Source organism: Taeniopygia guttata, chromosome 30 (genome assembly GCF_048771995.1).
Source record: "Taeniopygia guttata chromosome 30, bTaeGut7.mat, whole genome shotgun sequence".
Classification (NCBI taxonomy): Eukaryota; Metazoa; Chordata; class Aves; order Passeriformes; family Estrildidae; genus Taeniopygia; species Taeniopygia guttata.
This window is the reverse complement of record NC_133055.1, coordinates 5,383,090-5,410,561: the sequence shown is the minus strand read 5'-3', so window position 1 is coordinate 5,410,561 and position 27,472 is coordinate 5,383,090. Positions and strand designations below refer to the sequence as shown.

Below are 27,472 nucleotides of genomic sequence, written 5' to 3'. Positions count from 1 at the left end.
CGTAAAAAAATCCTTTTCCTCACAATACCATTTAATACAATACACCTCCCTCCAAGGAAATAAAGCTCAAAATAAACAATCTACATTACATATCCTCCCATTCATCTACATTTACTCACTTTTATTTTTCACTCACTCTCACATACAACAAGAAGATACCTTTTACTATGTCCCTCATATGTGCATCAGATCATAATGTCCATTGCTATGTCCATGCTGTCCATCAGATCATAACCTCCATCTGTGGGTCCCACACCAGGGGAACAGAGCGAGGCTGCCTAAATAGGGCAGGACCCGTCTTCCTCACCCTGACTCTCCCAAGGCCCGGCAGAGAGGTGTTAGAAACCATCTTTTGCGACCATAAATGTGAAAAACGCCAATCACTTGGCTTTTAAAATTTTAATAATAATAACATAGTTATTAAAATAGTAATACAATTAGAGTAATAAAAATTTAGAGTTAGGACAATTACAAGACAATAAAAACCAAAGACTTAAGGATGTCCAGATGCTCTCGGGCACTTAAGCCACAACAAGCATACCTTGTGAACAAAGGAATCACCCCTAAAACTACACTATTGCATATTCATATATCCTTCATGGTTATGCATACATTCTATTTAAAAAAAGAAACTCTGTCTGTTATATGCCCACTGTTTCCTTTAATCCCCATGGCGTCTTCGAGTCTGAGCAAGACCTGAAGAAATTAGCTTCTTCTGAGAAGAAAACCATAAATTCTTCTTCCCTGGAAGATTTAGGTATTTTGTGAGGGTTATGTCAAAGCGAGTATGTCATTCCTTAAAAGAAAACCCATATATACAGTTTTTATTTTAACTACTAAACCTTCATTTTAAATACAAAACTACATTTACCATACTATTAAAATGTTAATACAGCACTACTATTCAAACTAACATATGTGCTTTTTTCACCTTGGGCGTCTGGTGGAGTATCCCCGGAAAGTGCCCATCTCTGCAGGGAGACACGTTTTTTCAATTGTAAATTAGGTCTTTCTTTCTCTGTCATCTGTGGTTTCAAGACTTTCCCGGCTGGGTCTTCAGGTCTTTTAAAACTTTAAGAATCCTTTTCTACTAGCACAACTGACTTCATGTATATTTTACATAATCACGAATTATTCCACAATTTATATTATAATGGGGCTGCACAGATCCCCCTGCAGGTCCGTGGGGATGCAGAGATCCCCCTGCAGTTCGATGGGGATGCAGAGATCCCCCTGCAGCTCCGTGGGGATGCAGAGATCCCCCTGCAGCTCCGTGGGGATGCAGAGATCCCCCTGCAGCCCCTGGAGGAGCCAGGCTGGAGCTCGGGGATGCCTGAGAGGAGGCTGTGACCCCGCGGGCAGAGGGGCCCCGCTGGAGCAGCCTGGCCTGGCAGGACCGAGCCCGTGGCACAGTGACCCACGCTGCAGCACTTGGAGGGGGCTGTGCCCCAGGGCATGGACTCGGCTCGGAGAAGTTCCTGGAGAAGTCTCGGCTGGGAGAGAGCGCAGGGTGCAGCAGGGAACGACTCCTGTCCCTGAGCAGAGGGAGAAGCCGCGGGGGATGAGCTGAGCACGGCCCCATTCCCTGTCTCCTGCCCTGCCGGGGGAGGAGGTGCAGCTGGGAGCAGGGAGGCGTGGGGAAAGCTGCATTTAAGGCTCTGCACTGACTTCTCCTTATCCTGCTCTGAGTCTTGGGAGTTTTCTGCCAGAAATCTCTCCCCTCCCCCACTCGCCCACAGGGCTTTGGGCAGGTTTCCCTTTTTGGGGGAAATCAAAGCGAAGCACTGATGCACTAATGAGGGGCAGGAGAAGGGAGGCTCCCGGGCTTCCCGCAGAGCCGGAGGCACGGAAGGCGCAGGGCCGGGAAAGCCGTGGCGGGAGGTGCGAAGAAGTTTGTTTGTGTGGGCAGCTCAATCCCGCCTCGGGCCCGGGCCCGTCCCGGGGCTGTTGCTCATCTCCGGCTTTGCCCTCACGCAGCGCGGGGGGCCCTGAGAGCGCGGGGCGAGTCTGGGCCGTGCGCAGAGCCCGCCCCCAGCTCGCTGCCATTGGCCGCTGGTGCCGTCAGTCGTGGTTGCGGCGCGCTGATTGGTGGGAGCGGGGCGCAGCACGGCCCCGGCGGCGGGCTGAGGGCGGCCGTGGGCGGGCAGCGGCGCCATTGGTGCCAGGAGCGTCTGTGCGGGCCCGGGAGCGGCGGCAGCGGCCGGAGCGCGGTGAGGCGGCGTCGGCGGAGCTCGGAGGCGGCCCCGGCGCAGGTGGGAGCCACGCTGGGTTCTGCGGGGGCTCGGGGCTGGCTGCGGGCGGAGGGGGCGGCAGGGGGCTGCGGCGGGTCGGTGGTGCCGTGTCCGGCCCGTGCCGGCCCCGGGCTGAGGGCGCGGCGGGAGCGGCTGCCCGCGGTCTCCTTCCCGCCGGGGCCTGGACAGGAGCCGCTGCCGGAGCAGCGCTGGCTCGGCCCGGCTGCTGTGGGTAGGACCGAGGGGGCTGCCCCGCGGCCGGGAGCGTGCGGGGAAATTCCCGTCGCCGGAGGTTTCTGTGGCCGGAGGAGAGCGAGGAGTCCTGTAAAAGTGACTTTATTGCCGAGCAGGGGGAGAGGCCGTGGGGCATTTGCCGTGCGCTCTCTGCCATGGTTGTAGTCCGCAGCCTCACAGATAATCTGATCTTATCCCGTGGTGAAATGTTGTGTTCCTCTTTCAGCGAATTGGTCAGCAGGAAGGTCAGGAGCTGGAGCTGTCTAGTTGCTTCTCTTTTGAGGACAGCTTGTAATCTAATGATGCCATTGAAATTATAAATGGGTTCTGTCTCCTGATATGAATTGGTTTGGGTTCCCAGGGGCTGGTCCGTGGTGTTGTAGGATTTGTTCTGGTGGCCCTTCATCTTTTCCCCATTTTTGGGTGCTCCCTCAAGCTGGGGCTGCATCAATATACCACATTTTTCTAAATACATAATCAAATACTTGAATTCCAACTGATTTCCCTGGACTTGTTCTAGCAAAAGCCCCAGTGCTCTGATACACCCTGTACAGCACAGACAGTGGCAGCAGATGTTGGAGTGGGCAGGGGGATGATCCCCCCTTATTTTAGCGAAGTTTTCACAACATTCTCCATTTGCTGTTTCCCTTTGCAGCCTCAGCCATTTCTGTTTCAGAGTCAGATCCTCACCATGGGCTCTGCCTTCAGCCCTGCAGATTCCATCTGTGCAAGCAGGCAGAGCTTGGGGTGAGGGGCAGAGGGAATCAGCCAATTCCTGCCCCAGGCAAGAAGAGCCAGGTACATTGTCCCCACTCTGCCCCAGCAGTGCTGATTTGCATTTCTAAAGCTCCTCCTGGGTGCCTGGAATGCAGCTTCTCTTCCAGAGCAGCTTCAGCAGCCTCACATGTGCCCCCCCCCCCAACCTGCTGTTTTTTCTTTTTTTTTTTTTCTTTCAAATCTTCTATTTATTTTCTTTTCCTTCAAATCTTCTATGTATGAGTTAAAGGGTCACCTTTAAATCTCTTCTAGCTTCACAAAATATTGCCTAAAAGTGAACGTCGAAAAACCCAGACCAAAATTTTTCTATCTCTAAGAGACACACACAAACATACACAAAAAATTTCCAAGTCAATGAAAGTTTTCCAATTCTCCTCTAAGTAAAAACTCATTCTCTCATCCCTTACCCAAACCTAACAGGCAATATAGAAGTAGGAGTAATTTAAAAATAGTCTAATGCTCTAAACTTAGCACTGAAACTGCAGGAAAAAGAAAAACTCCAACAATATGTTTATTGTTAGAGTCAAGGCATTCCTTGATTCTGGCCAGAATGTGCAACAGAAATCATTCCATGCCCACATAGCCCGGGTGTGCAGAGAAAATCGTTCCATGACAACGAAAGTATCAGTAAAATATATTGGAGTATATAATAAATAAAATACTATCGGAGTAAAAGCTCCGTGGCTTTTATTAGATTTTTCCCAAACTTGATACAGTCAGAACAAGTCTAAATCCACTGGTTTAATGTTCCAAAGTTTCAAGTTGTGCAGTTTTTAGTATTTGGTTTCCTATTGGACCCGGATTTCTTCGCTTCTGCTGTTAATGAGGTGGGAAGTGCTGGATTTCCTTCTCAGCCTTTTGCAGACCAGGTGTCTGCAGCCCTGGCAGTGTCTGGGGTAGGTGTTGGTTGCTGTTTGCTGCTGGGGTTGATGTTTTGCTGCTGGGTGTTATCTTTGTGGGTATCTTTTGGGCCATTCCCAGTGTGTTGAGATGTTAAACTCATCTCCATTGAGTGGTGCAACATCCCTTAACAAAACCTTTAACATTTCTTTCCCCAGGGCCAAGGCAAAGCAAGCCTGAGTAGAGAAATGAAAGGTTAACAATGTTAAAGTCTATGAGCTGGTGTATTTTCCATCAATGCCATGGCAGGCAGGGCAGTGTGTGAGTGTAAGTGAGAGCCAGAGTGGAATTGTCCCGTGCTCTTGCCCAGCAGCTGTGGCAGGGCAGGCCCAGAGAGCGCTGAAGCTGCAGCAGTGGCAGCAAGGGCTGTCCCCGGTGCTGGAGCTGCCAAAGGAGGGTGGCCAGGCCGAGGATTTCAGCAGAGGATGTGTGGGCCGATGTCCTGCTGGGATGTTGGCAACAGCAAAGTGCCAAGGCAGGCTCTGTGCCAGCCCAGCTTCCTGGGGGAGAGATTGCACCAGAGACAGGATTCTGGCCACAGACTGCTTTAAATCCCTTATCTCCACCTTGCACTAGGTGGAGAATTCCCAGGGTAAGGAATTCCTGAGATCAATTGCAAGGGGAAATAATTGAATATCTGCCCTGGGTCTTGCTCTTCTTCTTGCCCAAGGCAATGGCAAAAGCCATACCCATGGCATCTTGGTTTCTATCCCCAGCTTCCAAAGGTGTTTCTTTCCATCCCCATTCATTTTTTGTACCCAGCCTGAGCTCTGGGTGTGCCAGGAGTTCTGGAGGTCCCATTGTATTCCTAAAGCTGCCATAACCCCCTGGAGGATCTTTCCTGGAAAATGAGTTCTGCTCTCTGAGTCTCTTTCATGTTCAATGCCTTTTATTGGAATTATTTCTTTTAGAAATATCTTTAAAAGTGATCCAGTGGTTGCTGAGTGTCCTAGTTTAGGGCAAATTTGGGGAAAACCCAGGAAATAAACCCCCACGGCCCCTCTCCACCCACCTGGTTCAGGGAAAAATTCCCTCTGAGAGAGAAGTGGAAAAGAACCTGTTTATTCAACAACAAAGCACTCCCCAGCACCAAAACAATTAACAACACAAGATGACAACAAAACTCTTTCACCCCTCTGAAGAGCTGAACAAATCCAGAAGGTCTTTCCTGGGAGTGGTCGCCCGGGTCTGGACACTGGGGATGGCTGCTGCAGATCTCCAAATGCAGGCTCCTGGTGTTCTTTGGTGTTTCCCAGATCCCAGTCCAGAGCAGGCTGGATGATATTCAGAAAGAGGAAGGGGAAAAAGCAACAGTCCAGGGAAAGAATTGGACTGCTTAACCTAACTAGGAAGCAAAGCAAGAAAGCAGGCAAAGCAAGCAAGCCAGCCAGCCCTAGCCTTTTCTAGCTTTCCAGCAGACATGGGGGGAGGTGAACCAGATGATAACACAGCAAAACAAACCTTCACTTTCAGAGTCAGTTCTGAAAGCACAGAACATAATATCAAACGTAAACAGAACACACGACTGGAGATACAAACACCATAACAGTCACCCTAGGACACTGAGCAATCAGAATTGCTTTTGCCCCCCTGTTAGGTGAGATGGTGTCACCAGAAGATATTGAAGCCTTCCTGCTCAGGGCATGTCAGTTCCAGGCTCTTACAAGCACACACAGCTGTGCCGGTTGAGCTGACCATGGGGGGTAACCTGGGCTTTGTCTGATTCCCTTTCCTCAATAACAGCGTGTCTTGGAACTCTTTTCCCTTCTGCTGCCCTTGAAGAGCCATCCACAAAGACATTTTCTGCCTCAGGCCAGGCAATGTCTCCTGAATCTCCCCCAGGCTGGGTCTGGAGCTCTGTCACTTGAATGCAGTGCTGGGTTTCTTCCCAGCCCCTCTGGGGGCTGTTCAAACAGGAGGCTGGGTTAAACCCTTCCCCTGTCCTCAGTTCTGAATCCTCCTGTGCCACTGAACAAGTTTCACACTGTAATAACCGAGCACTGCTCATCCATTGCGAGGCTCTTTTGGTTATCAAAGCTTGAACTTGATGGCAGACTGGAACAGTTGGAGATCCTGTTGTCGTCAGGTTTTGGGCCTCGGTTCCCGTTGAACCTGTGGCTGCACAATTCTGCAGACAATGAGGTCACTGTGGCCACTGGGTGAAACATTTTGGCCCAAGGATTTCTTTTGGCATGGCCCTGTATAACATTCCCCTACAATTCCAATTTCTTTTCTGAGTCCGGAAGAGCCACAGCTGAGGCATCAATATTTTTTGTTTTTCATTTTCTCAAGTTTTATTCACTTTCACCTGTCCATACCACAGCATGGAGGCTGTATGGGATTACAAAGTCCTACAATGTTCTGGCTGGAACAGAGAATCCTCAATCCAGGCTGTGTAATTCCCTATTAATTCTCAGAATTGTCTCTGCTCCTTTTTGGTCCTAGATAACGTTACTTCTGAGATTGCCCACACCTTCTCTTGGTCATTCAACCACATAACTTCAGTCAAAATATGTCCCAAATATTTAAGGTTTTTCTCCACCATTTGCACTTTTCCCCTTAATACTCAAAAGTTGTTTTTTATCTAGAAACTTCAGCCATTTCATAGAGGCTTTGTCTACCACTTGTTCTTGTCCTCCTGATTGGAGCCATCAGATTCCCTGACTGGCAGGATAGGAGTGCTGTAGGGAGACATCCCTGGCTCCAAAAGCCCTGCCTTTAGCAGGGACTCCATACCAGGCTGTGAGCCCTTCCTTCCCTCCCCTGGAACAGGGTGTTGCTTTTAGCCCCCACTTGTCCTGGTTGCTTCCAAGTAATTTGGAGAGGCTCCACATCAAATTTTCCCTCTGGGGCATCCCACACCTCTGGGTTCCCTTCAGCATAGGCCTTGCCAGACATTTGACACAAAGGTACAGCAGCAATAGCCTCTGTATCACCTTTTACAGTATTACAATGCCACCATCAAATTCCTTCCTAGTTAATAACAATCACAGTAGGAAGAGAAAAAAACTTAGTTTATTTCAAACTATCCCCCACAGCTCCTCATTGAACAAAGGACACCAGCTCAGCTTTCCCATTTATTCCCTTAATAATGAGAACATTCCTTTACAATTTTCCTGCCTTAGGTGTAAGATTCAGAGTGGATGGAGAGGCCCCTGTGTCCATCAGGAGAGGCCTCCTCTGGATGCAGACCCAGCCTGGATGTTCTCCAGGGCGGCAGTGTGGTGGGTCCCCGGTGGGATGGGAGCTCAGAGAGCCCTGACAATCCATGTCCATGCAGGGGTGGACTCGCTCCTCCTGAGGGTGCTGCTGTCTGTGCTTGCAGTGTCCTTGTGGGCTGCAGCTGGAGCCCTGACTCCTTCCCAGGGGCTGTTTGGGTGGGCTCTGCCCTGGCCAGGAGGGCAATGCCTCTGCCAGGTGCTTGTGGCCGACGCCGTCCCCTGGGTGCTGGGGCCCCCTTGGGCCCTGGGGTTGATCCCTCAGGGGCTGTGAGAACTCTGCCATGGCCTTTGCCTTCAGCTTGGCCTTTTGCTCATCCCTCCTTGCCTTCAGCTGCTGTGCCTTTGTGCCCAAGTGCTGCAGGGCCTTCTTGTGCCACTCCTGCAGCCGCGGTCACTGCCTGTGGGTGCTCATCCTCTGAGAGCTGCTGAGCTTTCTGCAAAATCTTTCCTTTCTGCAGGAACCCAAACCAAATCCTTCACAGAAAATCCTGATCCTTCCATGTGCACTCTGCATTTCCCAGATGTTGCTTTGTTTTGCTCCTTGTGCTCAGGGTCCCCTGCACAGCCCGTGTGGCAGAGCCGGTGCCTGTCCTGCCGCAGTGTCCAAAGGCGGCCCCCCCGGCGGGCAGGGCCGGCAGCTCCCCGGGGCCGGGCAGCGGCCGGGGCGTCCCGCAGCCTCCTGGGGGCCGGGGGCCACTGCCGGCCCTGCCCGGGGCTGGTGGGGTCAGGCAGCGCCCGGCGCTGAGCCCCGGCTGCCCCACAGCCCCGGCCCGGCCCCGCAGCTCCCCACAGGCCCCCAGCCCTGCTCCCGGTCCCGCAGCTCTGCGCCCGCTGCTGCCGCTGCCCACCACAGAGAAACCCCTGACATCCTGACCTCCTGCTTTTCCTCTCCTGGGAACTGGGAATTCCAAGTATCAGCTGGCAAATTCTGAGGATAAGACCCTGCTGAAAAACATCCCAATTCTGAGTATTTTTCTCTTCCTCCTCTTTGCCATCATCCTTTTTCTTACCACATAGATTACTCCTGCTGCTTCTTGCCTGAACCATATTGCTGCACACTCCCCTTCACCTGATCCCTTCCCAGCACACCAACACCATCCATCCCCTGTTGTCCAAATCCCTTCTCCCCTTCTCTTATTGCCCCCCTGGGTGTCCATGTCCTTAATTACCTCTGGGGGAATGTGCAAACTACCTCAGCATTCTCCCAAGGGACCCTTCAGAGGCATTTTGGGATCATCATCCCTTTGGCCAGGACCCCTCCCTGGCTTTCCCTTTTCTCCCCTCCATGGGTGCCCTGCCATGTTCACTCCCCGAAGATCCCAGGGCACTCACTGATGAGACTTTCAGTGCTGTCTCCCTGCTGACTCTTCACAGACCCCCCTGATGTGTCACTCATCTGTCTCCTGGTCACTCCTGGGTCCCCAATCAATCCCCGGTGCCGCCGCCAGCCAAGGGAGCCGATCACCCAAAGTGGGTGAGGCACCTTCAGCTGCACTCCCTGCCCCAGGGTGTGTGGGAAAATTGACATCACCAGAGGATTCTGTCCACAAAGCAGACAGAGAAGTTCTGTGAAATTAATTTCATTCCTAAAAATGGGAGAGGCCATGGGACATTCCCCATGGGATCTCTCCAGTTGTTGGAGGACACAGCCTCCCTTTAATCCTAATTCTCCTGGCCACATCTCCCTCTGCTTTCCCCACTGGCTGAAGTACTTGAGAGCTACAGACTTCCCAATCCACCTTCTACATACCCAACTTAATATACTCCCCACTTCTTTATAGCAAATGATATTCATGGCTCTGTTAAGTCTTTGTTGTTCTTCTGGAAGTTCATGAATAGAGCAGGGCCTTGACTGAGCAGCAGTCTGTGTCATCAACGGATAACATTTTCTGAAACTGATGGCTTCTCCTGTCACTTCCTTATGTACAGGTTCCCGGCCCTATCTCCGAGGAGATTCAGAGCATCTGTTTGTAAAGACACTTTGCTCTTGTTCCTTTCATGGGGGTCCCCCGTTTGTGGGACATCCCCCCTGGAGCAGGGTGTCCCCTCTTTGCTGCAGGCGCAGCCCTCAGGCAGAGCTCAGCCAATCAGAGCCCGCGGCGCTGATGACTCACCAGTTGCCAGGCAGACTCGCAGCTCCCCGCGTTCCCCCCCTGGACCCCACCTGCGCCCCCCCCTCGGCCCCATCGCCCCCGCGAGGGGAATTTGGGGAGGTGGGAGTGGGGCAGCGCCAAGGCCGGGCCCCCCCGCGCTGTCCTGGCGGGAGCGGCTGCAGTGGGGACCGAGTGCGGGCGGGAGCGGCCGAGAGCCCAGCGCTGCCCCAGCCCGACCTGCCCCAGCTCCATCCCTGCCCCTCGGCTGGGATGCTGTGGGTCTGGGGGGGAGAGGGAGCCGGCAGTGGGTGCTGGGCCTGGGGGCAGGAGGCTTGAGGAACAGAATGGTCAAACAATGGACGTGGCAGGAGAAGGTGGGATTGTGCAGGAGAAGGAGGAATAGCAGGAGGAAGAGGAGTGTGAGGAAGAGTAGGGACACAGGAGGAGGAGGAGCAGAAAGAGGAAGCAGCAGAAGGTTCCACCCCTCCCTGTATCTGCAGCCTCCCTCCAGCCCCAGGAGCGTTGCTCCCCCCACATGCAGCAGGTGACTGTGGAGGGGGATCCAGGATTTTCACGGGGTGAATCTTGGTGTTTCTGAGCTTTCTTGGGCTAAATGTTGGTGCTTTGGTTTTATGTGGCAGCTGAATCTTTATGTTTTGGAGGAGGTTTTTGCTGACTTGTGATGTTTGGGGAGTTTTTGATCTGTATCTTGAAGTTTGTGGGATTTTGGGGCTAAATCTTGGTGTTTTGGAGGTTCTTACAGACACAAGATTCTCAATGACTTCCTGAGATGAACTTGGGCAAGGAGGAACCTCCAGTCCAAGGTGCTCTCGTCTTGTTTTTTTCCCCAAACCAGAATTTTTCATTCCCTGGGCGTGTCTGGATGGAGGAGGAGGAAAAGCCCCGGAGATGCTGCAGGAGGAGGAGCTGCAAACCCAGCCCAGGGAGCTGCGGGGAGGAAAGAGCCCCCCTGAGCCAGGAAGGCGGGCAGAGATCCAGCCGGAGCTTGAAGCTGGTGGAGAAGCCTCATGGCAGGGAGAAGCCCCACAAGTGCTTGGAATGTGGGAAGGGTTTCAGTCGGAGCGACAGCCTGATCCAGCACCAGAGGATCCACACTGGGGAGAGGCCCTACGAGTGTGGGGAGTGTGGGAAGAGGTTTCGGACCAGCTCCGATCTCCTCAAACATGAGCGGATTCACACAGAGGAGAGGCCCTTCCGCTGCCCCGACTGCGGGGAGGGCTTCAAGGAAAACTCCCACCTCACCGTGCACCGGCGCATCCACACCGGGGAGAGGCCCTACGAGTGTGGGAAGTGTGGGAAGGGTTTCAGAGACAAGTCTGGCCTGATGGAGCACCAGGTGATCCACACTGGGGAACGGCCCTATGAGTGCTTGGAATGTGGGAAGAGCTTTGGGCGGAGCTCAGACCTGAGAACACACCAGCGCATCCACACAGGGGAGAGGCCCTACGAGTGTGGGGAGTGTGGGAAGAGGTTTCGGACCAGCTCCAGTGTCCTCAGACATGGGCGGATTCATACAGAGGAGAGGCCCTTCCGCTGCCCTGACTGCGGGAAGGGCTTCAAGCACAACTCCCACCTCACCGTGCACCGGCGCATCCACACCGGGGAGAGGCCCTACGAGTGTGGGGAGTGTGGGAAGAGCTTCGCACAGAGCTCAACCATGACCCAGCACCAACGGAGGCACCACTAAGGGAAGCCCTGTGAGTGCCCCGAGTGAGGGAAGAGTTTGGAGTGAGGGAAGAGCTTGGAGTGAAGGAAGAGAGTGAGGGAAGAGCTTGGAGTGAGGGAAGAGAGTGAGGGAAGAGCTTGGTGCGCTGCTCCAGCTCCATCCCCCATGGGAGGATCCGGGCTGGATGATCCCCAGTGACCCCCGTTGGGCAGAGCCCTGCTGATCCGTGGTCCTGGTGATCCATGCTGGGTGTGGGGAAGGTGTTGGCTTCTTCTCCTTGTGCTGCTGTGATTTGGGTGGGTTCCCATGGATGGGGGATGGGAGGTGAGTGGGGGGTCCTGGTGCACTGTGGGGGGGGCTCATAGCTCGGGGGTTCCCAGCGATTTTGGGGGCTTGGTGAAGGGGGGAAGCAGTGAATGGGGGGATCCCAGTAAATCGGGGGGGACCCTGATGATAATAGGGGGCCTTGGGAGATAACGGGGGGGGGAAGGACCAAACCCTAAGGGATTCCCCTAGTGCTGGTGAAGCCCTCGTGTCCCCCCAGCCCTTGGGGTCCCCCACAGTCCCTGCACTGTTCCTGGGGGTCCCGCCGCTCTGGGGGGTCAAAGCGGAGGGGATGGAACCTCCGTCATGGATGGGGGGCACAAAGGGGGTCCAGGCCCAGTGCTCGGCGGTGTTGGTGCATGAGAGGGGCCCGGTCCCTGTCCCGGTGCACGGGGGTGGCGCTGCCTGGGGGGTCCCAGTGCTTGTGGGGTTCCTAGGGTTCGAGGGGGGTCCGGTCCCTATCCCGGTGCTTGGTGCGGGAGGGGCAGTGCCCGGGGGGCTCCCACTGCTTGGTAATTGGGGGGTGTCAGAATCCAGGACATCCCTCTGGCTGCCTGGATGGCTCGAGACCCTGGCAGGGGCCTCGGAGACCTTGGCATGGTGTCAAGAACACCGGTGGCTTTGGTTTTAGCCCCTGGAGAAAATTGCCAACTTTGTATGAGGAATTACAAGGCACAAGGGTTTGAGTAGCGTGGTAGGTGAATTAACACAGGGTGGAAAAGTAGAATTTTAACATTTTAAAATACGGGGTTCAATGGGACAAGGTGAAGGGATCTGGGTGTGTCCTGACCTTCTTCTCCTTCTTTTTGCCCTCCATGTCTTGCTGTGATGGTGACACTTTTCTGTTGGTTGAAGGTAGAGACACACTGTCCAACAGAAATGATAGATATTGGCACGTTATTGTAAACACAGTACAGGTAGTTTTTAGTGTAGAAGGCAAACAGCGCCCTGAGGGCAGGGAGACTGCCACAGACCGACCTGCTAGACAGAGCTCAGCAGAGCGGACAAAGCTGTTAGAGAAAAGGGAAAATAAACGGCCCTGAGAAGCAAAGCTCCGCATCTCGACTCCTTCTCTGCCCGCGCGGGCTGCGAGAAAAGGACTTTTCACAATCTCGGGGTCATCTCAACCCCCAGAAAACCGAGAGGGGGTCTCCACTCGTCCCAGTGCCCGGTGAGGGGGGTCAGTGCTCGAGGGGGGTTCGGGGGCACTGAAGGGGGTGTGGGTGTGGTTTTTGGGGGGTCCCGGTGCTCCCCGGGGCAGGGTCAGTGCTCAGCAGCGGGGGCTGCCTGGGGACCCCCCCGGCCCCAAATCACAGCCGGGTCTCCTGCAAGGCACTGAGGGGAGGCTCGTTCACCCCCCCGCCCCCACCGGCGTCACCACACGCCTTCCCAAAGTGTCCCCAAGTGCTCCTAAAGTGCCCTCAGAATGTCCCCGAGTCTCTGCCGAGGTGACACCACCCTGATGACGGCCCAGTGGTGATGGTGCTCTGTGCACAGCAGCCTCGGGATGTCCTCCATGGCTCTTTGGCACCGCTCAGCCACTGCACAGCCACCGTGGCCAGGAGAGGGACAGAAGAAGAGGGTGTTGATGTCCCCAAGTGTCCCCAGCAGGTGACGCGTGGCCAGGCGGGCACTGGCCTCCCACAGCTGCTCAGCCTCGGCCGCTGTGGCCACCAAGGCCACACGGAAATCAGGACACCTCCATTGTCCCCTCCAGGGCAGCCTCGATGTCCCTGAGCCGGCGCTGCAGCTCCTGGGGGAATGCAGTGGCTTCGTCACACGCGGCCACCAAGTCCCCCAGCAGCCCCAGGTACAGCTCCAGCGCTGTCCCCTCCCGGTGGCCACATCCCTGCAGGCGTCGCGGAGCTCGGTGGCCGCCTTGGCCAGCTGGGCCCAGCTGTCCATGAGCCTGTCCAGCACACGCCTGGCGCTGGCCAGGGCTCTCACACAGGCCCAGGTGGTCCCTGGGGTGTCCCCGAGGTTGGCCAGGGTCCAGCCCAGGGAGGGGACAGGGCGGTGGCCCAGGGAGGGGACACGGTAGTGGCGCAGGGCGTCCTGGAGGTGAAAGATCAAGGTCCCCACAGCCACCCGCAGGAAGTCTGGGGACACGGCCAGCAGCACGTCCCTGTGCGGCCTGGCCACGGTGGCCATCAGTTCTCTCAGGGTGGCCACCAGCTCGCCCAGTGCGGCCACCACGGCCACCATCGCCTCCAGCAGCTGGTGGGGGGACAGCTGGGGAGGGGACAGGAGAGGTGTCAGGGGCCTGGTGGCAGTTGTGGCCTCCTACAGTGGCCCCTGTGCCCTCCTGTGGTCCCGTGTGTCCCCTCCCTGGAGGGCTCTGCTGTCCCCTCTGTCCCTTTTGTCACCCTTTCGTCTCTGTCATGGTTTGACACGGGAAGAGAATTTTTTTTTTGGAAGGAAGAGGTCCAACCAGTCAGGGGTCAGGTTTGGATACTGACACTTGGGGTGACCAATTGAAGGTGGACACGCCTCTGAGAACACAGAGGGGTTAAAAGCAGAATTCCCAGGAGGACTCGTCCTTCTTTGGTTCCGGTCATCGCGAGGTACGGACCTCCCCTGCCCAACCCGGGATGGGTGGGGGAGGGGAGCCATGCGGCCTGCAGAGGTAGGCCAGGGGGTGAAGGATTGGAACTGGCTAGGCCAGCTCCTGCGGACAGAAGGGTGGAGAACCTCTGGGATGTCTTTGTTCCCCCTCCCCTAATCTAGAGGGAAAAGAGATAGAGAGCCAGCAGACACCTAGGAGTTTGCCGGCGGAGGAGAAGGAGAAGGGGGAGGGAAGATGCCCAGCATGGGAGACTGGAGAAGGAGTCCTGGGCTGAGATTGCAGCCGTCCGGGGAGTCCGGGAATTTTAACCCTTTCCTGTGAAATGAAGGCTTTATGAAATATTACTCCTCCTGAATTTGAAGAAAAGAGAGACAGCCTGAAACCTCAGATGTTCAGAGAAGAAGGTTGGGGGGAGATGATAGAGTGGCTTTTGGCTGGACTCTGCTTGTTTACCATAGACTGAACCACTCTTTCTTTCAAGAGGGACTGCATTTTAGGGGGATGCATTGGTGAGCCAAGAGACCTTCTTCAGAAACTAGCAGTTTTGGAGTGGACAGAGAGAGAGCTGAGGAGGGTGTGAGGATGCCCTCCATCTTCAGAGAAGAAGAGAAGGTGATCTCTGTCTTTTGGACCCTCGGCCCCAGGGGAAAATGGGGGGGACTCTAGTCCCGAATTGTGATACTGGACTGTTGTTCCTGGTGGTCCTTGGCAAAGCATCCTTAAAGGGGCCCTATAAGCAGTCTCTGTCCATGCACGGTGGTGAGAGCACTGTGACATGGAGAGGAGAGTGTCACACTGGCCGGTGTGTCTGGGCGGTGCCACGTGTGACACTGGAAACACAAGAGGTGGCAGCTGTGTTTCCTGGGGGTCTATGGTGCAAGGGGGACTCCTCTCTTCCCCGATGGACTCAGTATTGATTATATTGAAGGGTGAAAACTTGATTAAGGATCCAAATGGGTCTCGCTGGGGTTTGGTGGAGTTGGGTGGAGGGAGGAGAAATGTTTTGGAAGGTTTTCATTTCGAATTTTGTGTGTTTTTTTCTTTCCTTTCTTTTCCTTTTATAGTAGTAGTAGTAGTAGTAGTAGTAGTGTAATAAAGTTTCTCCTTTGTTATTAAGTTTGGCCTGCTTTGCTCTGTTCTTGATCACATTTCACAGCATTTGATTGGTAAGTTGTATTTTCATGGGGCGCTGGCATTGTGCCAGCGTCAAACCATGACACAAGGGAAGCACTTCTCTGGGGCAGCTGGGCACATTCCTTCCTCTGGCAGCTTTCCAAGTCTCCCCTGCCTTCTCCAGCTGCGTGCCATGGTGAGGTACATCCTCGTGGCCAATGAGTTTCCTGAGTACAATCTGTACAGGCCCCTCCTGGATCTGACAGAGGCACAGCCCTCTGACATGGTGATGGCTCTCCTGCGTGTGGCCCCAGTGTGTGACAGGTACGGGGCCCACGTGTCCACAAGGCTCAGCAGCCCTTCACCCTGTACAGCCTGTCCCAGGTGTCTGACAAACAGAGAATTCCAGGGCCCTCTGGCTGCTCCCTTTGCCAGCCCTGGCCCCTGCCAGTCCCGCAGCGTGCTGCCATGCTTCCCCCCGGCCCCTCAGGGGCCAGTCCCCACAGGGCTGGGCTGCCTGCGTGCTGCCACTGAGGGGCAGTGGGCAGAGGCAGGGCTGGCAGAGCAGCTCAGCTCCCCACTGCCACCCAGGCCACGCTGCTGTGTCCCAGACTCCTCTGAGACAGAGCTCTGACCCCACAGAGCTGCTTTGGCCATGTGGAAGAGCATCATGTGCTCGCCCAGGACTGCAGAGCCGGCCATGCTCGTACTCCTCGATGTGCTGGGGAGCTGGCCAGAGCACAGCACGTGCACCTCCGATGGGGACCACACGGCTGTCCTTGCCCTGGCTGTGAGTTTCTGCCTTTGCTGGCCCCAAGGCCACCCCTCCAGCAGCTCTCCATCCTCCCTCCCCCACGGCGTCTCCCTGCCTCAGGCACTGGGCTGAAACCTGGCCTTGGGACAGCTTCAGGGCCACCAGGCCCGGTGCTCCCTCTGTGTCTCTCCAGGCCTCTCCCTCCCGTGCTCGGGCCCTGCCACACGGACACCTCGGCACTGAGCGCTGTCTCGAAGGGCTTTGTCCTTTGCAGGCAACTGAGGTGATGTGGAAGATCCTCCCGGTGCCCTGTGTCCCACAGATGGTGACCGTGTATTTCCCCCGCCTGTTTGTCCATCTGCTCTTCCAAGTGTTCTTCAGCACTCTGGATATGCCAGAGGAGGTCGATACCTTCTGGAAGGGATGTCAGCAGCAACACAGCCTTGCCCCCAGTCCCAGCAGGTGCTCCATCCCAGTCCTCCTGTCCCTGCCACGTGCCCAGGGCAGGAGCCAGTGCTCCCAGTGTGACCTGGGCTTTGCTCTGCACACAGGTTTGCAGTGCAGACCCTGAAGTCCCTGCTCTGCCAAATACAGCACAAGGATGTGGTGGTGGCAATGGAACGCAAGTGTGGCTGGGACACGCTGCTGTGTGCTGACACCCACCACTGTGCTGTGGGTCTGCTGGCCAGGTGAGACCCCCTTCACACTGCTGCCTCGGACATTTGTTCTCTGTGCCTGGGGTGCCCCACACAGTCCCTGTGGTCATGGGCCAGAGGGCCTTGTCACCGAGGGACAGCCAAGCAGACTGAAAAAGGCTGGGAGAGGAGGGTGCCCACAAGGAGCCGCCTCCCAAATAGCCCAGGGCCCCTTGCAGGATGCTGGGGAAAGACCAGACCTCTGTGAGTCAGTCCTGGGAGAGGTTTGTCCCCCTGGCCCACAGCCTTGGTTACTTTGTCTCCTGCCAGGGAGATGTCCTGTGTCTCCATCCCCTTGTGCTCTCGGATCGCTCGCTACCTGCTCCGGCTGCTCAGCACACAGGAGCCACGCTGGGAGCTGCCCTCCCTGGCGTTCCTTGTGGAGGTGAGCCTGAAGGCCAGCGCTGCCTCGCTCAGCTGCCTCCCGGCTCTCTGCCCTCTCTTGGCCGCAGTGCCTGGGACGGTGCCCGCGCCCTGTGCTGCTGCCTGGGCCCGGCCCTGTGCGGTTCTGGGCTCCTGCCGGCCGGTCCCCTGTCACTGCCCTGTGCCTTTCAGGTCCTCGAGTGCCTGGAATTGAGTGAACGCGGTGCTGACAGAGTCCTGCAAATCTTGTCAAGGCACCTGAGGAGCGAGTGCAAGGAAAGGCGTCACCTGGTTCTCAGGGCCCTTCTGGAGCTCATCAACGATCCCTCGATGGTGAGAAGGGGGCAAGGGCTGAGGCTGCACTCGGGAATGCAGTCGCTTGGGCTTGGCTGGGCTTTGGGCGCTGGGCCAGCTGCTCCCAGCTCTCCTGCCTCCCGCTTCAGCTGCCCAAGTGCTTTGGAACAGCCCTTTGGCCTCTAGGCCCTGCAGCAGCAGGACGGCATTTCACAGACTTGTGTTCCTCACAGAGAGAAAAAATGTGGAGCCTGACTGAAAGTTTTGTGGAGCTCCTGTAGGATGCGGATGGAGAGACAGTTAGCATGACAGTCATGCTCCTCAACTTTATCATCTTGGACAAGGACATGCTGATACCCAGCCCCATCACACTGCAGCTGGTTGAGGTGCTCCTGCCACTCCTTGACCATGTAAGGCTCACTGCCCCCAGCCATGGCCACTGGCTGCTGCCCGGACACTTTGTGCCCTGTGGATTTGCAGCCCTGCACCAAGCTGAGCCCCATGCAGCCAATGCTGAGGTCTCTTTTTCTTCCCTTCATACAGGACAATAGCCAAGTGCAGCTGCTCTCCATACTGCTCTTCGAACATTGATGACTTTTCCACAGGAAAAAGAAAAAGAGGCTCTGAAGGCACACGTGCGCCAGAGCCTGCTGCCACTCTCCTTCCACTGCCATGATGAGAACCAGCGAGTGGCAGAAGTTAGAACTCGGCAGCTGCTGCTGTTCCCCTGGCAGGGGCTGGGCTGCCCCTGCCCTGGCACCTCGCAGGCTGCAGCCTCCTCCAGGTCCTGGCACAGGGACGGGTTCTGCGCCCTGGGCTGTGGGGCCATCTCCGCGTCTCTGCTGCTCTCCAGGCTTCTCAGGAAACGCTGCTTTGTGCGGCGGAGCTCCTGAAGAGGAGGGATCTTGAAAAGCTGGTGAAGAACCAGAAGCTGTGGAAGTTCACCGAGTGCCTGGTAAGGAGGGCCGGGAAGCCGCAGCCCCAGCCTGGAGAAGCCCCCTGAGCGCGGTGCTCGGTGTGCGGGCTGGCAGCTGTGCCCCTGCCCGCTGCTGCAGCCCGAGGCCACGCGGACTCTGCTCCAGGCTCCTGCGGCCCGAGCCGGGTGCCCATGGAGCCCCGGCCCGGCGGGGCTGCGGGGCCAACCCTTCCCTCCTGCCGCTCTCTGCAGCTGGCAGAGGACAGCAGCAGCGTGGCCGAGCACCTGCGCCGGGCCCTGCCCTACCTGCAGAGCCCACAGGAGCCCCTGCGAGAGGCGCCGTCAGGTTCATGGGTGAGCCATGAGCCGGGCCAGGAGGGCGTGTGGGCACAGGGCTGGCAGCGCCGCTGGCAGGGAGCTGTGCCGCTGGGCCTGACAGGCTCTGTGTTCCCAGGGATGGCCGGGCGGTACCTGAGGGGGAGGAAGGAAGAGCTCCAGCTCATCTGTGAGGCTGAGTGAGGGCAGCGGGCTGCCAGCGGGGGCTGCCGGGGCGAGCTGCAAGCCCTGCCCTGGCTGCGGAGAGCTCTGCTCTCCTAGGTAGAGCACACAGAGATTTCAGGGACACGTGGGGGATGCGTGGCCAGCAGCTTCGGGCTGATCCCCTTGGTCCCTGATCCCTCCCGGCCATGGCAAGAGCCGGCTGGGATGGCCCTGGCAGGGGGGGCTCCCCTCGGCTCCCCGCAGAGTCGGGATCTGACCGTGGCTCTGTTCCTCTCTCTTGCAGCCCTTGAATGCCTGACAGAGGATGTCAGTAGTGCCATGTCAGAGCTGGCACTTCAAACATTGCATGTGCTCCGGGCAATACAGAGTGGGCGATACTCCATCTTCCAGAAGGTGCAAGATCATACAGCTCTCTGTGATGTCACACGGACATCTCTGTGATGTAACACAGTTCTTTGTGATGTCCCACCGACATCTCTGTGATGTAACACAGCCCTCTGTGATGTCACACTGACCCTGTGATGTCACACTGTTATTTCTGTGATGTCACACAGCTCTCTGTGACATCACATGGACGTCTCTGTGATGTCACACAGACATCTCTATGATGTCACACAATCTCCTGTGATGTCACGCTGACCCTGTGATGTCACACAGCTTTTTGTGATGTCACACAGGACCTGTGATGTCACATCACCTCCTGTGATGTAACAATGACATCTTTGTGATGTCACACGGCTCTCTGTGACATCACACAGGATCTGTGATGTCACACAGACATCCCTGTGATGTCACACTGAAATCTCTGTGACGTCACACAGCTCTCTGTGATGTCACACAGCTCTCTGTGATGTCAGACAGATCTCTGTGATGTCACACAGCCCCTGTGATGTCACACAGGATCTGTGATGTCACTCAGGACCTGTGATGTCACACAGCCCTGTGATGTCACACAGCCCCTGTGATGTCACACAGATCTCTGTGATGTCACACAGCCCCTGGTCTCTGACTGTGGTAGTTTATCTGTCTTCCAGCCCTTGAAGCCATGAGTGAAGATGACAGCCCATCCTCCACTAACCTGGAAATTCAGGCAGTTTTTGGACAAAGATGTGCAGAACTAAGGTCATCTGCTGGATTCAGAGAACCAGGCTCCCAAGCAGAGTACCAGGAGACAGTGAAGAGAGCAGCAGGACTCAATGTCACTGGAGCTCCAGGCACACCTGATGCTGGCCACAGCTGTGCCTGCTGCAAGCTCCCATAGCTGCTGCCTTCCCCCTCCCTGTTGACAGCTCCCTCCCTCCAGCCCTCAAACGCTGCCCATTCCCTTTTTTTGGCCCCCATCTCATCCCTTCCTTTTCCCTTTTATTAATAAACAGTTTGGTTTCTCCCCCTTACCTGCATCTCTGTGGAGCTGAAGCGGCGCAAATCCCGGGCCCTGGGACACACAGGCCCCTGCTGCTGTTCTCTTCCACGCCGTGTTCTGTGCACACACACAGAGGAACGAGGGCAGATCAGGCTGGAGAGGTGCCTGTGCTGAAGGTGCAGTTCCACAACCCTGTGGAGTTGCAGATCTTGCTGAGCAGCCTGGAGCCCCTGGAATTTGGAAGAGCCAAGCTGAGTATGCTCTGAAGGCAGCTGTGAGGGATTCCATGGCAAGCTTCCACGGAGGGCAAAGCAGCTTGGAATGCTGGAAGTTTTCAGGAATAGCTTCCTGACAGCTCAGCAGTGCTCCATCCCTGCACAGGATCAGGGAGAGGGCAGAACCAGCGACCATCCGGGCTTAGCAGGGAGCTTTGGGTGTGCCTGAGGGCAAAGGAAGCAGCAGCGCGGTGCCCCAGACTGGGACGCGCGACCCTGCCAGTGCCCGGAGCGCTGTCAGGCAGTGCCGGGATCCCGGCTGTGGGTCTGGTGCCCACAAGTGAGGAATGGCAGCCCCAGGCTCAGAGCCAGTCAGAAAGCCAAGCAAGTGAGAGCAGAGGGAGGGCACCCTTCCAGTCTCTCTTGGGCATGGCCGCAAAACAGCCCCTGCTGCTTCTTCCTCCGCCTGTGTTTGGGCTGTGCTGGTGGCAGAGGCAGCCAGGCTGTGCTCTGCCTTCCAGAGCCTGTTGGGAGCGGGCATGAAAAGCGCTGTGTGCACAGCAGAGAGGCCTGGAAGGTGCTGGCAAGAGCGTCCTGCGGGGGCAGGGCTCTGGGCTCTGGCTGGGAACAGCCTGGTCTTGGTGCCGTGGGCGCAGGCAGGAGTTGAGGCAGGTGAAGAGGCAGTGAGCAGCTTGTGTTTGTAGAGGGCCTGGGGCTGCACGTCTGAGCCTCCACCTGGAAAGGCACTTGGGGGAATAGGAGCTAGAGCTGGAATGCCTGTCCTGAGAGGACATGAAGGCCTTCAGCCTTGCCAGCGCTTCCTAAGAGTGTGTTGGTGTTGAGCAGAAAAGCTGCACATTTGGGGAAATGCCTTTGGAGGACAGGGGCTTGCTTCTCAAGGAAAGTGCTTCCCAGGGAGCTCCCAGTGAGGCAGGTGCAAGTGTCCCCCTTTGGCTCTCTGTGCTCCTTTCAGTCCTTGAGGCCCGCTGCACTTGGCAGAGGGGCAGGGGAAGGGAGAAGGCTGTGAAGAGCAGGTTTGGCATCCACCTGGACCTGTAGAGACCAACCCAAGCACCTGCAGCAGCGTGTGTTACCCCTGCTTTGGACAGAGGGGTGAGCAGAACCATCTCTGTCCATCTGTGAGCCCCAAAGCTCTCTGTGGGAGCTGTGAATTAAAAGGCCTTTACACACTCACTTTTCACATCTTCCCTGTCTGCTGTGTTTCAGCTCTTGGCAAGATGCATTTGCCTTTGTGATTTGTGACACCACGGATCCAAGGAGACCATTGTGACCCTGAGAAATCTCTTGGAACCAAGGGGCCATTCTGACACAGCAAGGCCTCGTGGAACCACAGGTCCATTGTGACACTGCAAGGTCACACAGAACCAAGGTGGCCATGGAACCAAGGTTCTGCCATGGAACCTCATGGAACAAAGGGACCATGGTGACACTGTGGAACCAGGGAGCCTGTTTATGGCAGTAGGAAAGCTCATGGAACCCCAAGTCCATTGTGACACGGCAAGGCCTCATGGAGCCAAGGGACCATTGTTAAACTGTGAGGCCTCATGGAACCATGAGCCATTGTGACACAGCGTGGCACCTCATGGAACCAAGAGTCCATTGTTACACTGTGGGGCCCTGTGGAACCAAGGGGAGCACAGTGACTTTGTGGGGCCTCATGGAACAATGGAGACTGTTCTGACACTTTGGGACCCACTGGAACCAAGGGGCCATTAGAGCATGGCAGGGCCTCATGGAATCAAGGGGACTACAGTGTCACTTAGACCATTTGATTTAACCTTACTTAAAGGCCTGACTGGCTCAGTTACCCAAGGCACTCAGACCCCTCAGAGAGCAGCATTTCTGCCACATTTCCCCAGCACAGGCACTCCTGTGTGCACACAGACACAGAGAGTCAGTGCAGGGCACCTGTGAGAAATTCCCCTGAGGGCAGGGAAATGCTCCCTGTGAATGCTTTGGCATCTCCCCAGCGGGGAAGGGTTGAGCCTGGAGGAGTGGGGGGATCGGCCCAGGCTCCCTCGTTGTTCGGGATCCCCCGAGTGCAGCAAACGGGAGAGTTCCCGGCTCGGAGAGGCCCCACTCAGAGGGAGTCGCTGGCCCAGGAGAGCTCCAAGGGCTCCTTTTGGAGCGCTGTTTGTAGGGCCCCAAGAGAGCGGCTTCAGTCCCAGCCATGTTTCACCCTGGCCACACTTGGCATCAGCAGCTTTCTTTGGCAGGGTGAGAACAGGGATGTTGTGCCACTGAGGGAACACAAACAGTTCCCTGGGAACTGTTTGTCCTAGTTTAGGGCAAATTTGGGGAAAACCCAGGAAATAAACCCCCACGGCCCCTCTCCACCCACCTGGTTCAGGGAAAAATTTCCTCTGAGAGAGAAGTGGAAAAGAACCTGTTTATTCAACAAACAAAGCACTCCCCAGCACCAAAACAATTAACAACACTAGATGACAACAAAACTCTTTCACCCCTCTGAAGAGATGAACAAATCCAGAAGGTCTTTCCTGGGAGTGGTCGCCCGGGTCTGGACGCTGGGGATTGCTCTCCAGCACTGGGGATGGCTGCTGCAGATCACAAAATGCAGGCTCCTGATGTTCCTTGGTGTTTCCCAGATCCCAGTCCAGAGCAAGTTGGATGATATTCAGAAAGAGGAAAGGAAAAAAGCAACAGTCCAGGGAAAGAATTGGACTGCTTAGCTAACCTAACTAGGAAGCAAAGCAAGAAAGCAGGCAAAGCAAGCAAGCCAAGCAAGCAAGCAAGCAAGCAAAGCAAAAGCCAGCCAGCCAGCACCAGCCTTTTCTAGACAGCAGACCATGGGGGGAGGTGAACCAGATGATAACACGGCAAAACAAACCTTCACTTTCAGAGTCAGTTCTGAAAGCACAGAACATAATATCAAACGTAAACAGAACACATGATTGGAGATACAAACACCATAACAGTCACCCTAGGACACCAGGGCTGCTCCTAAAGCAGCCAGGAGCTGGTTGGGCAGCAGCAGTGCCTGGAGCAGACAGGGTTTGTGATGAGCTCCAGAGGAGCTGAGCCCAGGGGCTGCTGGCCAAGGCCAAGGCCCAGCGAGCATTTCTCAGCTGGCAGGGCGGCCTGAGAAGGGGAGGGGGGAATGCACCAGCACAGGAACCATGGAACCAAGGGACCATTGTGACACTGTGGGGCCCTGTGAGACCAAGGGACCATTGTGACACTGTGGGGCCTGTGAGACCAAGGGACCACTGTGACACTGTGGGGCACCATGGAACCAAGGAGACCATTGTGACCCTGAGGGGACTCATGGGATCATGGAGACCATTGGGACACTATGAGGCCCCATGGAATAAGTAAATCATTGTGACACTGTGAGGCCTCATGGAACCAGGAAGCTTTGGTGGCACTGTAGGGCTGTGTGGAACCAAGGGTACAGGGTGACACTGCAGGGCTCATGGAACAGAGGAGTCATTGGGACACTGCTGGACCCCATGGAATCAATGCATCATTCTGACACTTCGAGACCCCATGGAACCAAGGGAACCTGGAACAGGTCAGACTGGTTTGGCCTCCCAGGGGGAGTGGGGAGGGGGGGATCAGGTCAGGCTGATCTTGGAATGTCAAGGTCTGCCTCTCATCTGCTGCTGAAACACTGGGGCTCCCTGTTTCCTTCCTGTAGAAAAGATCTGTCCTTCTCCTCCTGGCAAACATGGCAAGAATTCAGATTTCACCTCCAAATTTCCTTATTTCCAGGGATTGTTCCTATAGGAATATTGCCAGGACAAGTCTGCCTTGCAATGGTTTCACAAGGCTCACCTCCCATCTGTCCCCAAAACACTGGGGAAGGCTCCATGCTTTCCTTCCTATGGGAAAGACCTGTCCTGCTACTCCAGCCACCCATGGCCAACACTGGGGTTCCACTTCCAAAATTCCCTGTATCCAAAGATTGCTCCCAGACAAAATCTGCCATTACTGACGAGTTTGGCTGGCCTTGGCCCAGTGAGGCTCTCACCTGCCTTCCACGCCCTGTGGCTCTGTGCTTTCCTTCCGATGGAAAAGAACTGTCCCTCTCATCCAGGTGTCCATGGTGTAAGAGATAGTCCAAAGTTTCCCTCATGTGCCTCACGACCTTTGCAAGGACAGAGACTCAGACCCTGCAGACCCTGAGTGCAGTTCTGGCCTGGTTGAGGTGGATTCTCACCAGGTGATTGTTTGCAGGTGTGTTTGCTGTGCTGCCACGCTGCACGGCTCCTGGCAGGGCTTGGCAAGGAGCGGCGTGCTCTGTACATTTCACCTGCTGCACGATCCCCACTCACCACAACAGGGTTAATGAGGGGTTAATTTCCCCACCTCTCAGCTTTGGTGATCCCCCATGGAAGATCCCTCATCTGCCTCATGACCACCTTCAAGGACGGAGATTGAGGCCCCCTCCCACGGGCTGAGACTGAGACCCTTAAAATTCTAACACAGGGCGCTGGCCTGACGGAAGCGGGATGTCTGCCAAGTGTTCCCTCAGGTGTGATCGCTGGACCAAGACTGGTTTCCCATGGCAAGGAGTCCTGAAACAATGGGTCCTGCTCGCTGCCGGGACTGGTTTGTCCAGTTCGGAACTGCACTGTCTGTGCTTGTTCTCAGCTTATTCTCAACTGCCCTGTACCTGCTCCCTCAACTATAAAAGACCCCTGAGTTAACCAAAGAGATTTTCCCTGACGTGACAATACAGATCTGTTGGCTGGACCACGAGGATTTCGTCTCTCTGTTGGTAGCTATTTCCCCTTGCCCTCTTTCTCTGTCTCTCTATCCTTTATCTCCTTCCTAACCCTTCTATCCCATCTGCTGAGGGCATCAATAAAAGGTGCATTTGCTTTCAGTGATATTGGAAGTCCCCCTGCTGTGTGTCCTTTGCACTCTGAGATGGGTAAAATGAAACATCAGGACCCCCACTTGTACCAGCGGATCGTGGCAGCCCAGCACCCCTGAATGGGGAGAGCCAAGAGGGGGGAGCTTTTGGGATTGCTGGGACTCCTGGCAGCCTGGGGAGGGCGGGCAGCGAGGAGAAGGGGGACCCCCAATCCAAGTGTGACCCCAGCAGCTGGGACAGGGGGGAGCCCCGAACAGCAAAGGGGAGGGAGCAGGGACGGGGAACTCCTGGGAGGCTTTTTCAGGGCTGGATCTTGGTGTTTGGGAGGTTTTTATGGAGCCCAGGAGGGCAGGGACTTCTAGGGATGGACTGGGACAGAGGGACCCTCAAACTCAGCGTACTCATCCCTTGTTTTTCCCCAAACTAGGATTTTCCATACCCAGCCCCTGGGAGGCTGTGAGAAAGAAGAAGATGTCCCAGGACACCGAGGCAGGTGAGGAGGAAGTCAGTGCCCCTTTCCCCCTCTCTCCTGCTCCATCTCCCAGCCCAGCACAGCCCCCGGCTGCAGGACAGCCCCGCTGCCGGTGCCCTCCTGCTGGGGACGCACTGGGGGGATCTCCTTGCCCTTCCCTGTGGCACGGAGGCAAATCCCATCCTCTCCTTGTCCTTCCTCCCCCAGAGCAGGAGCTGAGGATGGAGACCAGGAAGGACAAATCCCTGCAGCACAACCTCATGGAAGAGGCCATTTTGAGCAACTCCACAGCACAGGAATCCAACAGGGAGGAAAAGCCCCGGAGATCCCACACAAGGAGGGGCTGCAAACCCAGCCCAGGGTGCTCTGAGGAGGAAAGGCCCACTCTGGGTCAGGAAGGTGGGCAGAGCTTCAGCCAGAGCTCAGAGCTGGTGGTCCCTGAGAAGCTTCAGAATGGGGAGAAGCCCTACAAGTGCTTGGAGTGTGGGAAGAGCTTCAGGAAGAGCTCCCACCTGATCAGGCATCAGATGATCCACACTGGGGAATGGCCCTACGAGTGTGGGGAGTGTGGGAAGGGCTTCAGCTGCAGCTCTGCCCTTGTCACCCACCAACGCATCCACACCAGGGAGAGGCCCTATGAGTGTCCCGAGTGTCAGAAGAGGTTTCAGACCAGCTCCCATCTCCTCCGGCACCAGCGGATTCACACGGATGAGAGGCCTTTCCGCTGCCCCGACTGCGGGAAGGGATTCAAGGAAAACTCCACCCTCATCACCCACTGGTGCATCCACACTGGGGAGAGGCCCTATGAGTGTGGGGAGTGTGGGATGAGCTTCAGCCAGAGATCCAACCTGATCCGCCACCAGAGGATTCACACTGGGGAGAGGCCCTATGAGTGTGGGGAATGTGGGAAGAGCTTCAGCCAGAGATCCAACCTGATCCACCACCAGATGATCCACACTGGGGAGCGGCCATACAAATGTGGGGAATGTGGGAAGGGCTTCAGCCGAAGGTCCCAACTGATCACCCACCAAATGATCCACACTGAGGAGAGGCCCTTCGAATGTCCCGAGTGTAAGAAGAGGTTTCAGGCCAGATCAAATCTCCTCCTGCACTGGCGGATCCACACTGGGGAGAGGCCCTATGAGTGTCCCTAGTGTGGGAAGAGCTTCTCCAGGAGCTCTCACTTGACCAAACACCAACGGAGGCACCGGTAAGGGAAGCCCTGTGAATGCCCCTGTTGAGAGTTTAGCTGAAGAATGGCTGCGCAGCAAGGGACACGAAAGGGTTAAGTTGATGAGAGTATGAGAATATGTGACTTGTAGCATGAAAACTATGCCCTTGAGAAACAGATGTTTTCTATCAACCTTGAGAGCCAGACATCTCCTAACAACCTTGAGTATACAGATGTCTCGATAAAAATGAAATATTGCTTGGTATGCAGAAAAGTAATCAAGTATAAAGAAGCAGTAACCGCAAGGCTTATCGCAAAGAGATATATGTGTTAATAGAAAGGTAACCAATCCTGAGCTTCGCTTTTGCAATCCGTATGAACTAGTTAGTGCTTGTATAAAGAAACTGTAATCGACTCCAATAAACTGAAAACTTGTTGACCATGATATCATGAGACTCGTTTTCCCGCGACACTCTCACCAACAATTGGCGCCCGAACGGATGGGACCCCACCCCCCGTCTGGATCTGTGAGACGTTGCGTTGGGTTCGGGTCCCGCAGCTAGACGGACGGCGATTAAGCTTTACCTGGAGCCGCGCCCTGAGTGACCACAGCGGTGAGCTCAGCCGATACGTGCTGCCGAAGCCTGGAGAGGCTGCAACAGCGCTGACGTGAGTAATGGATAGGCAAGCAGCATATAACCCTTTCACCTCCTTTCTCAGA

At 55.7% G+C, this 27,472-nt stretch overlaps 1 protein-coding gene and 1 long non-coding RNA gene across 2 annotated transcripts in view; one reads left to right on the top strand and one right to left on the bottom strand.

Annotated features, from left to right (window-relative positions):
- LOC100226816 (uncharacterized) overlaps positions 1–27,472 on the top strand; it is a 1,189,242-nt gene that overhangs the window by 764,373 nt on the left and 397,397 nt on the right. Inside the window, 3 exon segments of the mRNA XM_072919754.1 lie at positions 10,534–11,158; positions 26,033–26,724; position 26,823. Of these exon segments, the coding sequence (XP_072775855.1) occupies positions 10,534–11,158; positions 26,033–26,724; position 26,823 (1,318 nt within the window).
- On the bottom strand, positions 5,189–23,481 carry LOC140680940 (uncharacterized). Its single transcript, XR_012052287.1, has 2 exons — positions 22,964–23,481; positions 5,189–5,483 (listed from the first exon to the last, which is right to left on the bottom strand). It is a non-coding gene; the product is annotated as an uncharacterized lncRNA (long non-coding RNA).